Source organism: Ipomoea nil, unplaced genomic scaffold (genome assembly GCF_001879475.1).
Source record: "Ipomoea nil cultivar Tokyo-kokei standard unplaced genomic scaffold, Asagao_1.1 scaffold3401, whole genome shotgun sequence".
Classification (NCBI taxonomy): domain Eukaryota; kingdom Viridiplantae; phylum Streptophyta; class Magnoliopsida; order Solanales; family Convolvulaceae; genus Ipomoea; species Ipomoea nil.
The window spans coordinates 1-14,799 of record NW_017619829.1 but is presented as its reverse complement, the minus strand read 5'-3'; the positions used below and the strand labels follow the sequence as shown (position 1 = coordinate 14,799).

At 39.8% G+C, this 14,799-nt stretch overlaps 1 protein-coding gene across 1 annotated transcript; it reads left to right on the top strand.

Annotated features, from left to right (window-relative positions):
• The first annotated feature begins 3,451 nt into the window (after nucleotides 1-3,451).
• LOC109171297 (nuclear poly(A) polymerase 4-like) lies at nucleotides 3,452-14,752 on the top strand. Its single transcript, XM_019320370.1, has 5 exons — nucleotides 3,452-3,954; nucleotides 4,143-4,220; nucleotides 11,842-11,949; nucleotides 14,380-14,442; nucleotides 14,544-14,752. Exons 1-5 carry the CDS (start codon nucleotides 3,811-3,813, stop codon nucleotides 14,733-14,735), a joined length of 585 nt encoding a protein of 194 aa, XP_019175915.1. The 5' UTR covers nucleotides 3,452-3,810; the 3' UTR covers nucleotides 14,736-14,752.
• The last annotated feature ends 47 nt before the right edge of the window (nucleotides 14,753-14,799 follow it).

Sequence of the window (14,799 nt, the reverse complement as noted above, 5' to 3'; positions counted from 1 at the left end):
AGGCTAGGCTTGTAATCAAGGGTTACAGGCAACGCGAGGGCCTTGATTACTTCGACACGTATTCTCCCGTGACGAGAATAAACTCCATTAGAATGATACTTGCTATAGCCGCGCTGCGAAATTTGGAAGTTCATCAAATGGACGTTAAAACCGCTTTCCTAAATGGCGAACTAGATGAGGAAATCTATATGGAACAACCCGAAGAGTTCGTGGTTCCGGGCCAAGAAAGGAAAGTGTGTAAGTTGGTTAAATCGCTATATGGTTTAAAACAAGCGCCTAAGCAATGGCACGAGAAGTTTGACCATGCGATGTTGACTAATGGATTTAAAATAAACGAAAGTGACAAATGTGTCTACGTTAAAGAAATGATAGATGGTTATGTCATTCTTTGTTTATACGTAGATGACATGTTCATCGTTGGTAGTAACGATCGAATGATCAAGTCTACCAAAAACATGTTAAATGCGAGATTTGACATGAAGGATATGGGTTTAGCTGATTTAATCCTCGGGATTAGAATCATTAGAAGACCTGATGGCCTTGTGTTGAGCCAATCACATTATATCGATAAAATCCTTGAAAAATTTAACAAGGATAATCATCAAGGGACTAGTACGCCATTAGATCGAAGCGTTCATCTAACCAAGAACCACGAGGAGTGTATCTCTCAAGTAGAATATGCTCGGGTTATTGGTAGTTTGGTGTATCTAATGAGCTGTACTAGGCCAGATATTGCCTTTGCGGTTAGTAAACTCAGTAGATATACGAGTAACCCCGGTGCCATGCACTGGACGGCAATAGTGAAGGTTCTGAGATACTTAAGGTATACTCGAGACCTTGGACTGCACTATGGGAGATATCCTGCTGTACTTGAAGGGTATAGCGACGCTAGCTGGATATCTGATATTAAGGACTCTAAGTCCACGAGTGGCTACGTGTTTACACTAGCCGGTGCAGCCGTTGCATGGAAATCCTCTAAACAAACCGTGATAGCTAGATCCACGATGGAATCTGAGCTGATAGCCTTGGACAAATGTTGTGAAGAGGTTGAATGGCTACGCCATTTTTAGAGGATATTCCTAATTGGGAAAGACCTGTACCTCCAATGTGTGTGCACTGCGATAGTCAAGCTGCAATTGGACGAGTACAGAATCATATGTATAATGGTAAGTCTAGACATGTGCGTCATAGACATAATACCATTAGACAACTTCTTACAACTGGTGTTGTCTCGATTGACTACGTAAAGTCAATAGACAATATAGCGGATCCGCTAACCAAAGGGTTATGTAGAGTAGCTGTGGAGAAGTTGAGACGAGGAATAGGTCTAAAGCCCTTGGTATAAAGTTCTATAGTGGACACCCAACCTAGCTGGCACCTAGGTTCAATGGGACAACTAAATTATGGAACGGAGCGTGTCACTGTGGGGGTCTCGGATTCCCTACCACTCCTCGTTAGAAACAGTGGCTCCCGCACAAGGTTAGCATGATAAATGCTTTAGTGATTCGAATGTCGGTTGACATATGTGAGTATGCGGGATACTCGGGAAAGAATCACCTATGTGAGAGAGAAGTGAGGGTCGCTTCAAAGGAGAATTGACGGGCACAATTCTTCACAAACTCTTACAGAACCAGGAATGGTGACCCACGACCAAAATGGGCACAATCATGAGAACAAAGCATGGTTGGGAGGTTCCTGTGTGAGATATGTCATCGTCTACACAAACGGCAGTCGGTTCAAAGACATCGCGTTCTACCGTACAGTCAGTAGACTAAATGTATCTTCATGAGGGAAGGTTCAAAGGGTGTGACCCTACCTATCCTATGCAGGGATCGACCGTTGAACACAGTTGTTTCCGATTTTAAAACTACCCCGAAAATCAATTTTCATTCATGTGGGGATTGTTGGAAAAATTAGCTTAAAATGGCATAAAATGGCATATTAAGTGGCTATTTTGTGGTACAATTATCAGTGGGGTCCACTTCCGATTTGGGTCGGGTCAAAGTGGATTCGGATTCTTCGTAGTAAGACGAAGAGATTGATATATTGTACGCTCAAAACAGATAATGGGTGAATGAGATATTGATTCTCAAAGTAGACCCATTTGAGTTGGGAAATGAAGGAAAATAGAGGACTTTGTCCCACATTGGTTTGGAAACAAGATTTGCCCCCCTTATATACATGAGCTCTTTTGAAGCTTGTAGAATTGTATAGCATAGATGCTCTCGCGCGTGGGGGGGGGGGGGGGGGTGCAAATCAAAATTCAACTAGAGGAGATCGATAAGGCTTGATTTAAGCCCGAGCTCGCGTGCGCCGGCACGTCCATAAGTTATGCCAAACTTCGCCCGCAACCGAACCGAGAGCACTTACTCTCGTGCTAGCACGAGAGGAGCAAGAGAGGTCTGTTATGGAATTAATACTGTTTTAAGGTCAGGTGTTATACAATTGGTTTAATACCAATTAAAGAGAGGTAGAGCAGTAGCTTTTTATACAGTACAAAAAATCGAAAGAAATTCCAGTAGCTTTCAGCTTCTCAAAGCTCTGCTTCTACTCTCTTCTTTACCAACTAGTGTTCACTGCTTTGCTTTGTTTGCTGGGTTCTTTGTTTAGGTGCTTAAACAAAGAATCGAAGCACGTTTTATCCTGGGAAACCTAGGCCACAACGCTCCTAGCACTTGTGGGAGGTAGCAAATAAGGTTTTAAGGAAAAGAACTTTGTGTTCGAACTCGTGCTAAACCTATACCCAAACACTCAACCTTTTCCTTCCCAGTTTTTTTTTTTTTTCCCATATAATAATCATATAATATTAATCTTTCCGTAGGATTATTATTATTTTGGGATTTTCCACCTTTTACCCAACATTTATGTGTCTGGTTCGGTTAACGAGATTTGACTGAAGTTATTTTCAATTTAATTTTTTCATAATATTAAATTTAGTATTAGTATACAAAATTTATATATTAGAAAGTACACTAAACATATTATTAAATACAAAAATTAAATTTAAAAATTAGTAAAAAATAATAAAGAAAATAAATTAAGAAGAAAGAATTGATTTGACCAATGAATAATAAGTAAGATAGATAAAATGTGACAGATGAAATATTTTTTGTTAAATTAATAAAAAAGCAACATCAACTCAAAGTAAAAAATAAAAATTGAAGTGTGAGTATTGTGAATTAGACATGTTAGATCCAAAAAAAACGTCTGACATTTTTATTTAGAAACAAATGTAACGTCAATCTAAAAAATGATCTACACATAACACACTATACTGTATTTAACAAAAATATATTTTATATTCCAAAAAAAAAAACAAAAATCTATTTTATTTAATACAAGAAACAGCTGGATGCAAAAAGGTGTGGATAGTGGAGGATTGAAATGGAAAAAATCAAATAATAAATGCATTTCTGTAATAATTAATACTTAAATAAATTGACCTTTTGGAAAAACCCAAACCCAATTACCCACTATGGAAAAACCCCAAACCGGTTCTCATTGACCCCGCTTTCTTCATCATCTCAGATCTCTCTCTCTTTCTATCTCTCTTCCTCTTTCTATATCTACATACAAGAATCTTTCTTCCTTTGTATGTACATACATGTAGATTAGGGTTTCGTTTGATTAATATACTCGAGAAAAATAAAACCCCCAAAAAAAGTCTCTTCTTCATTCTTCTTCTGGTTCGGCAATTAATGGGGGTCAAGATCTCCGAAATTTAACTTCTGGGTTGCTTCAGATTTCCTGATTTGTTAGCAGTTTGTGAACTTTTCCTTTCTTTGTTCTCAAAAAAGAGTACAAATTGCAATGACGGTGGGCTCTGAGAGCGCAGCTGAGACTTCACCGACGTCAATGGAGGCGCCGCCGCCGAAGAAATACGGAGTTACAAAGCCTTTGTCTCTGGCTGGGCCATCCGAGGCAGATCTTCAGAGAAGCGCAGCACTCGAAAAGGTGGTATTTTTTCGTTTATCAACTTAATTTTTTGTTGACTGGCTTAACGAAATTTAACAAAGTTTTTTTTTTTTTATTTTTTTTTATATTTAAATAAAATGAAGAAAATTAAATTAGATGACATTTGTTTTCACTATCTAGTTGGGGCTTGAATTGGAATTAATTTTGTGTTGAATTTTGATTTGAAGTTCTTGAGGGATTCAGGGTTGTACGAGAGTGATGAAGAAACTGCTAAGAGAGAGCAGGTGCTGCGCCAGCTTGATCAGGTAATGTGTTTAGGTTCAATGGTTAGTGGGAGTAATTATATTTTTATCTCCTTCATTGTTCTCATTGCAGTATATCTGTGCACATTTCTACAAAACTTTATGAAGAGGAGTGTAATTTTGTTAAACATTTGGCTTTCCAGTTAGTTTGTGTTGTATGAATGCCTGCCCTATATGTCTCGAAATGCAGTGAGTCTTAAGATGGTAGTACTAAAACAAGGTGGAAGGCTTTTCATCTTAATTTGTTACTGTGAAAGTTTTGTGCGAAGCGCAGGTTTAGTCGGCTATGAGGATAGAATATGTTTTGTTAGGTTTTATATGAGCTGTCTAGACAAAAATCAACAACAAACAAGTGTGATAAATGAGATGCTTGAGCTTAGTCCTATTTGGCTTGACAGTATGGGAAAAAAACTATCACCCTTTCAATTGAGTCAACAAAAACAGCTATTGCAAGACAGTATATCAGTATATGACTTATATGACTATAAAACATCAAATTCAAATCTTCTCACATGTAGATCTGTGTGGAACCCTTTTTTCTTAAACTATGTTGGACATGCAATTTTTATATGGAAAATAGAATATGTATACAGTTTTGGAATAATCTCATGTGATACAATGCCATTGACATTGAATAAAAAAATACACCATTGGATCTGAAATGAAAAATTGTTTCACTCGCTTTGATGGTCTTGCTTAGAGGATGATGAAAATAGAAGTGATGTAAGAGGGAGAAACAAAGGGCTTTTAGCTCTTTGGGGGAGAGAGAGTTGTGGGAGAAGAAAGAGGACTCAATTTTTCCTTATAGAAAGCAGTAAGATGTTCATGAGAAAATATAGCGCCAATGCCCATTCCAGTAGCATTGCATTCAATGAAAAAACACAACACCTTGAGTATGTTGAAGCTAGCTTTGTCTTGTTTACTCCACTTAGTCTCACACTCTCACCAACCTGCACACCTCACTACTCATGACAAAACCAAGAAAAATCAGCCCCTTTAGTTAAGGCAGAGAAAATGGTTTCCTTGCAGTGAATGAACCCCTTCTGCGGTAGCACTATTTTTTCTTTTAGAGCTTTATTTTTTGGCGGACTTGTGTGGTAATATGAACAATTTGGTAGACTAGACCTTGGGATAAAATCTACTATATGTTGAATCCGTAAGGGCAATAAACCATCTGGAAAATTGTCAGGTGGTACATTCCAAAATTTTTTCAACAGAACTTGAAACTCATGGGGTACATGTTTAGGCACCACAGTCTGTTCTCTAGCTACTAGTAAGTGTGAAAGTGTGAAGGGTTTCATCTATTTCTCAACATAGAACTGTACAGATTACAATAATTTATACTGAAAACTAGCTATAACCTAATGGGCCCACTGTAACGGGCCTAGGGTTTCAACACTCCCCCTCAAGCTGGAGAGTATAGATCATAAGCTCCCAGCTTGTTACAAATATATTCAACTCTAGGAGCTCTAAGGGATTTCGTCAAGATATCAGCTAACTGATTTGCAGAATTAACAAAGCTAGTTTTAATACACCCTGACACAATCTTCTCTCTAATGAAGTGACAGTCAACCTCAATGTGTTTAGTCCTCTCATGATAAACAGGATTTGACGCGATGTGTAGAGCTGCTTGATTGTCACATATCAACGTCATTTGGGCAACATTGCCACATTGCAGTTCTTGTAGTAGGTGTTTAAGCCACATAAGCTCACATGTGGCAAGCGCCATGGCTCGATATTCTGCTTCAGCACTGGACCTAGCAACCACATCCTGTTTCTTACTTTTCCAAGATATGAGATTACCTCCAATGAGAATACAATAACCTGAAGTAGAGCGTCTGTCAAACGGGCAACCAGCCCAATCTGCATCACAATACCCAACAACTTGTGAATGTCCTCTATCTTCGTATACTAAGCCTTGTCCTGGTGCTCTCTTGATATACCTTAGAACACGAACAGCAGCATCCCAATGAGAATCACAAGGTGTCTCAAGAAACTGACTCAACACACTAACTGCGAAGGAGATATCCGGTCGTGTGATCGTGAGATAATTCAGTTTTCCAATCAATCTCCTATATCGCTCTCGGTCAGGCAATGGCTCCCCTTGTCCTGGTAGGAGTTTAACATTCGGATCCATTGGATTATCAACCGGTCTACTGTCCAGCATGCCAGTTTCTTCTAAGATATCCAAGGCATACTTCCTTTGAGAAATAACAACACCACTGCTAGATTGAGCCACTTCAATTCCAAGAAAGTATTTTAGCTTACCCAAATCCTTAGTCTGGAACCGACTAAAGAGATACTCCTTCAACTGAAATATGCCCTCTTGATCACTCCCTGTAATAACAATGTCATCCACATATACTACAAGGTATATGCATTTCTCATTAGAATGACGATAGAAAACAGAATGATCAACTGCACTTCTTGTCATACCAAACTCACACACCACAGAACTAAACCTTCCAAACCAAGCTCGTGGAGATTGCTTTAAACCATATAAAGAACGGCGAAGTTTACATACCATACCAGACTCCCCCTGAGCAACAAACCCAGGTGGTTGCTCCATATAAACCTCCTCGTGAAGATCACCATGAAGAAAGGCATTCTTGATATCCAGCTGGTGTAAGTCCCAATGATGAATGGCTGCCAAAGACAAAAGTAAACGAACTGAAGCAATTTTAGCAACCGGGGAAAAAGTATCAGTATAATCCAAACCAAAAATCTGAGTATAGCCTTTTGCCACCAGACGAGCCTTAAGATGATCAATTGCGCCATCAAGGCCCACTTTCACCGTATAAATCCATCTACAACCAACCACAGTTTTACCAGGAGGAAGAGGAACCAACTCCCACGTGCCACTAGACTGGAGGGCCTCCATTTCTGTTAACATGGCTTGACGCCAACCTGGATCCGAGAGAGCCTCACGAGTGGATTTGGGTATAGACACAGAAGATAGGTGAGAAAGAAATGCAAAGTAAGGGGACGAGACACGGTGATAACTCAGAAAGGTATATATAGGATGGGGGTTACGAGTAGAACGTGTACCTTTTCGAACAGCAATAGGTGCCTCAGTGAGATCAGTGTCAGATTGCAGTGGAAGTGGTGGAACCGCAGCCGGAGGATCGGACAATACTGGCAAGTCACTAGGGACCTTAGGAACTGCAGGGCGAGGACGCCGGTGATAAACCTGAAGGGGCGGGTTAAGAGGAGTCGGTTGAGCTGGAGGAACAGTGGACTGGACAAGAGGAAGTGGACCAAGATAAGGTATGGGGAGCACCTCAGAGACAGGGATTGTGTCTCCTGATGAGGACTGGAAAAATGGTGTGGACTCAATAAAGGTGACATCTGCGGATACAAAGTGACGCTTTAGTGCTGGAGAATAACACCTATAACCCTTTTGGACACGGGAATAACCCAAAAAGACACACTTGGCTGCTTTAGGATCTAATTTGGATCGACCTGGAGTCATGTCATGGACAAAACAAACACACCCAAAAACACGAGGTTGAATAGGGAAAGGATCAACAGAAGGACACACAATGGAATATGGGGTGTCATTGTTAAGAGCAGAAGATGGCATGCGATTGATCAGGTAACAAGCAGTAAGGATAGCATCAGCCCAGAATTGAGAATGAACATGGGAGTGTAACAACATAGTACGGGCAATTTCTACTAGATGTCTATTCTTACGCTCAGCCACCCCATTCTGCTGAGGTGTGTAAACACATGACCTTTGATGCAATATACCACGAGATGTCATATATGACTGAAAAGGATGAGAGAGATATTCTTTAGCATTATCACTACGCAAAACACGAATGAGTTTGCCAAATTGAGTTTGTATTTCAGCACGAAAAGTTTGAAAAATCTGAAACAATTCAGAACGATCTTTCATAAGGAAAACCCAAGTGCACCTTGAATAATCATCAATAAAGGTTACGAAATAACGAAAACCCAAAATAGAGTTGACACGACAAGGACCCCATATATCTGAATGAACTAAATCAAAGAGGGACGCAGCCCGATTATTGACTCTTCTCGGAAAAGACTGACGTGATTGCTTTCCAAGATGACACGACTCACAATCAAAAGACTCAACAGACAGACCTGGGACCATCCGTTTTAGTTTAGAGAGACTAGGATGACCCAAACGACTATGAATAAGTAAAGGAGACTCTGTAGAGGCAGAAGCAGCAACATCACCACCCCGCATGTAATAGAGGCTCTGTGACTCATTGCCGGTGCCAATCACCCTCCCCGTACTGCGATCCTGCACAACAACCGAATCAGCACAAAAGGTTATGGAACAATTGAGAGTACGGGTAATTTTACTCACAGAGATAAGGTTGAAGGGACTGTTAGGGACATATAAAACAGACTCCAAGGAAAAAGACGATATAGGGGAAGCCTGACCAACACCAATTGCTGGTGTTTGATGACCATTAGCTAAGGTGACCATGGGTAAAGTCTTAGACTTAGACACATTATGCAAAAGAGAAAGGTTACCAGAAATATGATCTGAAGCACCTGAGTCCAATATCCAAGAGTTTGGAGTATTGGCGTGTGAAAGACAAACCAAAGAGGAAGTACCAGCATTAGGTGTGGAAGATTCAAGGCGGGATGCTGCTTTAAGTTGGAGATACTCTTCATATTCCCTAGAGGTCATCTCAACTGGGGTAGAGGTTGGCTCATAAGTCTGACTCTCGGATGCAGCAGCCTGGGCCAGATTAACAGAACGGGGAGGCCGACCATGTAACTTCCAACAACGATCTTTGGTATGACCATCTTTGTGGCAGTATTCACACCGAGGAAGTTTGCCACGACGACCACCACCACCACTAGATGGTCCAGAAGGTCCTCTATCCACAGCCCGAGTAGCTAGAACTGATGACTCTCCAATAGGTTCAACTGAGGGAGTTGAGGCAATACGAAGCAGTCTGGCAGCAGCGTCAGTGTAGGTAGGCACACTAGGACTGGATAAAATCTGATCACGAATGTGAACCTGGTCAGGCCGAAGGGTAGCCAAGGTCATCACCATAAAGAACTTATCATACTGCTTCATATGACTTTCTGACGTCTCCTGATATGGAAGTAAATTATGATACTCCTGCTGTAAAGCTTCCATCCGACCCAAGAAATCCTGTGTACTCATATCAGCAGTGGAACGGAAATTAAGCATATTAGATACAAGGGAATATAGCCTTTGGATATCATTAGTATACAATGACTTAGCTTTATTCCACACATCATAACAAGTGTCATAAGACTTGTAAATAAGATATAATTTAGGGTCAATGGATTGCCACAACATATTGCACAATAACGCATCTGACTTCTCCCAATCTGATTTCTTCGACTCTTCAATTTCCCCAACCTTTTTGGTTAGATGATCAGACATCCCCTGGCCTTTGAACCAGAGTGTCACAGAAGCGGCTCACGAAGTGTAGTTTTCACTCCCAACCAATTTGTCCATAGTAATGGTGGGATAAGAGGTAAAGGAAGCCATAGAGATTACCCAAAAAGAAAAAACACACTGTCTGTTTCTCTCTGACCGGCGGTGACCTGCGGCGGCGGCGGCGGTGGCCGGCGGTGGCGAGGAAAACGGTCAACACTCCCGGAAGCGTCTCGTCGAGACGAGTCCAATGGTGGTGACGACGTCTCGATCGGAGATCGGAGGAGAGAGTTATGGCCGGAAAACAGCGGCGGTTCCCGGCGACGGCGCGTGGCGGCGCGTGCGGCGGCGGATGGCGACCGGACTCTGGGCACAGACTCGCGACGGAGCTCCGGTGAGGCCTGTGGTCTCGGTTTGGGAGAAGAACCACCAGGCAGAGGTCGGAGAGAGAAGACCAGTCGCGGCGGCAGTGAAACTCCGGTGGCGGCGGCGGCGGCGCGGCAGCGGGGAAGAGAGGGGAAAAACTATCTAGGGTTTAGGCTCTGATACCATGTGAAAGTGTGAAGGGTTTCATCTATTTCTCAACATAGAACTGTACAGATTACAATAATTTATACTGAAAACTAGCTATAACCTAATGGGCCCACTGTAACGGGCCTAGGGTTTCAACAGTAAGTTAACGACTCTTAGCTTGCTAGCTTCATCGATGAGTTCTTGAGTTCCTTCCACTTATCTAAAAGTATGATGGTGATAGTCTTTTGCTTCATTGGGTTACCCTAAGAGGATAAGGGAATCACATTCTTTTTATGCCAAATAAAAGAATTACTCCGTCTTCGGTGGTGTGTAGCATCAGCATCATGCTTGCATAACCTCTTCCAATAGAACTCTAGTTTAAATAGAACTATAAGGGAAGAAGTGCTTGAAACATTAAATGCATCATAGTGGTAAAGAAAATAAGATTTAAAGGAAATGTAGATATTGAGAATATTTAAAGCTCTAGCTGCCAAAGTCGGAGGATTCTTGGACTTCCCACGTACTCCATTTGTGTGTGTGTGTGTGTGTACACACACACACACACACATATTTGTAGTATATATGTATAAGAGTTGACTCTCATGCTATATGCAAAAGTAACGTGGAGTAGTAAGGGAAATAGAGGAGCTGCTTGGGTTCCTAGATGAGACTAAGGTAGACATGATGCACTGACAAACTTGTTGTTTTGAGTCAAGGAAATAGGAGGTCATTGAGATCAGCTTATGAGACTATTCATGCAGGCTTGAATCTAGCTTTCAACATATAGTTGTGGACTCTCACTTGTATTGAATTGAGACCAAAAGGGCAAAAGGTGAATCTTTCCCTTGTGTTTGTCTTTTGTTGTTGTTGAAAATATTAGTTCATTACTTTGGAAACATTTTTTGTTGAAGTGTGTCCCACAATTGAAAAATTAGACATAACGAATTAGGTTTACCGTGCTATGAGTTTAACTATCTAATCATATATGTCTTTTTACATGTAAATTGCTAATACCGTGCTACGAACCGCTAGTACAATTCGTTGGTCAAAACAGCTAACCCATCCGCTAACCGCTATCAGCTAACCAATCCGTTAACCTCTAATTGCCAAACAAGGCCTGTAACTTTTTTTTTTTTAAAATCCAAATGATTAGGGTCTAATTTGTTCGTGAACACAACTTTTGCTTGTTTTCTCATCACTTGTGGTCTATTCATAATCCTAACGTGGTACCAAAGCAAGTTCAACCCATTTTCATTTGTTGTCTGGATGTCTAGCCCCAACTGCATGTGGCTTTATTCTTGATTGTCCATCCATATACCTAGCCCCTACATGCTTTCAAGCTTCAAGGGGAGGAGTTCCGATTCCAAGTGGTGTTTAGATTCAAGATGGTCTAGTTGTCCACTTAAGGGAGAGCGTTGAAGTGTGGCCCACATTAAAAGTTAGAGAGAAAGAGATGGGTTTATACTTTATAATACTATATAGGTTCAACTAGCTAATCAGTTGTATTCAACTTTTTTAGTCTTGGTTTGACTCAAATGCATTACAACCCAATTTGTTCATAGACATGACTCCTGCATGTTTTCTCATCACTTCTGGCCTATTCTTAATTTTAATATGATTTTTAGGCAATACAACAATCCTATTTATTCCCAGTCTGATGTTCTTTTGCTTGCTTTGAATATGTGATTGGCATTAATACTGTCAATTGTGGTTTAGATTGTGAAGCTCTGGGTGAAGAAATTGACCCGTCAGAGAGGTTACTCAGATCAAATGGTGGAAGATGCAAATGCTGTTATATTGACTTTTGGCTCCTACCAGTTAGGGGTAAGTAAAATTTTCAGTTATTTTATGTACATTAGAATTTAGGAGGACATCAGATGTAATATCTCAAGGTTCTACATATTTGCTTCTTATTAAACATTTGAAAGTTATCTATCTCTTTTTTATTTAATTCATAGGTTTTTCATTGCACTGATTTTTAGATACTTAAGAAAAATCACGTACCTCTAGACCAAAAAATTCCCTATGATAGTGCAAAGCAGCATGTTGTAAAATCATAAACTGAAGGAGGATAATAACTGCAAAAAGACTATATTAATAGCTTGCTGATTTTAGTCTTGTGATGGCTTGAAAAATTGTTTTGCATGTTACTCAATAATATTCTTTAATCAGTAACATTTACATAAATTTCTTAATAGCATACGATCCTTGCTGAAAATTTTCTTCCTTATCTTATGAATGCTTGGCAATGATGATAAAATAGCTAAAAAGGAAAATGTTAAGGCAAACATGAACGGATGAACCACAATGTTCTATGTTCGTAAGTTTTGTGCAGTTAGTAGAGGGAAGCTGAATAAACCTAACTGTAGATGCAGGTGTAAATCAACTACAGCTAGCTAAATAGAGGGTAGCAATAAAAAACCTTACTGAAGGTGCAGGCTTAAATAAAACCTTTCTGAAATAAGAAAATTGTTTAGAGTGAGGTAACCATGAACCATATGTCCTCTTGAGTTAACAAGTTTTGTGTAATTAGTGTAGCAGACTGAATGAACCAGAAGTTAAAGTGGAGTTCTCTATACATAAAACATTTAGCTATATTCAAGCAGCATCTACTGTAAAGCTAATTTATTAAGCACAATTTGACATCAGGAATAGAAAGGAGATCCTGTTAATAATGCACTATTCTGGATGAGGCAATGGAAATAAAAAAGACTACAAACAAAAAAGTAATTGACACACTTACTGTGGATGCCATTGCTTATTTTGAAATTTGAATTAGTTAGAGATGCCCTGAATTATATTTTTGGTAATTCTTTTGTAGTCCCTCTCACACTAGAGGGAAGTGGGTTTTGGCCTTTGGGAATGAACGGATGAACCTTATGATTTAACGAGAATAAGGACTGGGTGGAGCTTTTTATGAATTTTATAGTGGCCATCAACAGTATTCTGATTTGAAGTGGTGATTGTTGTGATGTTAAAAAGCATTAGGTTTGCTAGTCTCTGACAAAATTTGAACAGTTAGCTTGGTCATTGCAATTAAGTTCTTTTTTGTTGGGAATAGGGGTGTAAATGAGCCGAGCCGCTCGCGAGTCGCTCGTGAGCGGTTCGGTCAACGCTCGGCTCAAACTCGGTCAAAATCGAGCTCGGCTCGAGCTCGAGCAGCTCGTGGATTAAACGAGCACGAGCCGAGCTTAGGTATTGTAGGCTCGCGGCTTGACGAGCCGCTCACGAGCCTTATAATATATTATATAATATATAATATAATTATATTGTATTTAGTATATAAAAATAATAATTGGGGGAGGGAAATTAAAATACTTTAATAATTATGTAGGGATAAAAGTCATAAAACAAAGTAGTTTAAATTTTAAATCAAACAGGTCAAATTTGAGATCAAACTCGAGCTCAAATTCGAGCCTAAACTCGAGCTCGAATTCGAGCCTGAACTTGAGCTCGAGTTCAGGCTCGAATTCGAGCTCGAGCTCGAACATCAGTCACGAGCTCGAACAAGCTCGAGCAGTGCTATCATTAACGAGCACGAGCATGAGCCTACCCAGGCTCGGGCTCGGCTCGGCTCGTTTACACCCCTAGTTGGGAATCTGGATAATAATATCTTTGTTTGTAGCTATGATGTTGGATAAGAGGTAACATTAATGTAGTTTAGGCATGAATTTGGATGTTTACTGTGGGAAATACATTAGTAATATCATGATTTCTAAGAATTATTTAATTAATTCTGGCTTTTATCATGAGCAGTATTGGACCAATCTTCTGTTCTGAAGCAAATGTGTGAAGTGAGTGCATTTTAGATAGTGAATCCTTCTATAGTGGCTTTTGATACTCCAACCCATGCTATGTAATATTACCAGCCTGTCAAATGACTTGACAGTTAGGCTATAGGTGCTTGATATGGTAACTAAAAACTTTTAGTGCAAAATACGGCAGGGAAAGAATGATTACGAGGTGTCTGCATATCAAAACTGTAACTAATATATTTTATTTGTTACTTGGATTTTAATTCATTTAAACTATAAATACGACACACTGCCTATCTGAAAGGGGTAACCAGAAGTGTCTTCAGATGGTAGAAAGAATATAATGTTACAAAATCCAGACCTTATACGTACTAAAATTTCTGTCTATGTTAAATAAAACTGTAGTTATTCCTAGTTATCAAATTTAATTGGTTCCTATGGTAATAACTTGAAGCTTTCCCTTAGCACATAATGTGTCCACAAGTGATATTTCTTGTAGGTTCATGGGCCAGGAGCTGACATTGACACATTGTGCATTGGGCCATCTTATATTAATCGAGATGTGAGTATCAAGTTGTGGATAAAATACCTTTAGTTCACTATTGTTAGTTCTACATCTACTGCTGTTTAAAGAGTTCACTTCTGTATCCGTTCTCTCTGCAGGAAGATTTTTTCATTATTCTGCGTGATATTTTAGTTGAAATGGAAGAAGTTAGTGAACTTCAACCTGTTCCTGATGCTCATGTCCCTGTTATGAAATTCAAATTTCAAGGGATATCAATTGACCTTCTTTATGCAAGTATCTCTCTACTAGTCGTCCCAGAAGTAAGTTTGAACAAATGTGTTGATGTTTAGTTCCTTAAATATTCCATTCCATTTACTTAACTTTCTAATTGCCTTATCCAATTTCAGATCTAAA

What these genes read in the sequence shown, in the direction of transcription:
- LOC109171297 (XM_019320370.1), top strand. Translation starts at nt 3,811, where the DNA reads ATGACGGTGGGCTCTGAGAGCGCAGCTGAGACTTCACCGACGTCAATG. An exon ending in TGCTGCGCCAGCTTGATCAG is followed by an intron (nt 4,221 to 11,841) that starts GTAATGTGTTTA and finishes ATTGTGGTTTAG; the next exon opens with ATTGTGAAGCTCTGGGTGAA. An exon ending in TTGGCTCCTACCAGTTAGGG is followed by an intron (nt 11,950 to 14,379) that starts GTAAGTAAAATT and finishes TATTTCTTGTAG; the next exon opens with GTTCATGGGCCAGGAGCTGA.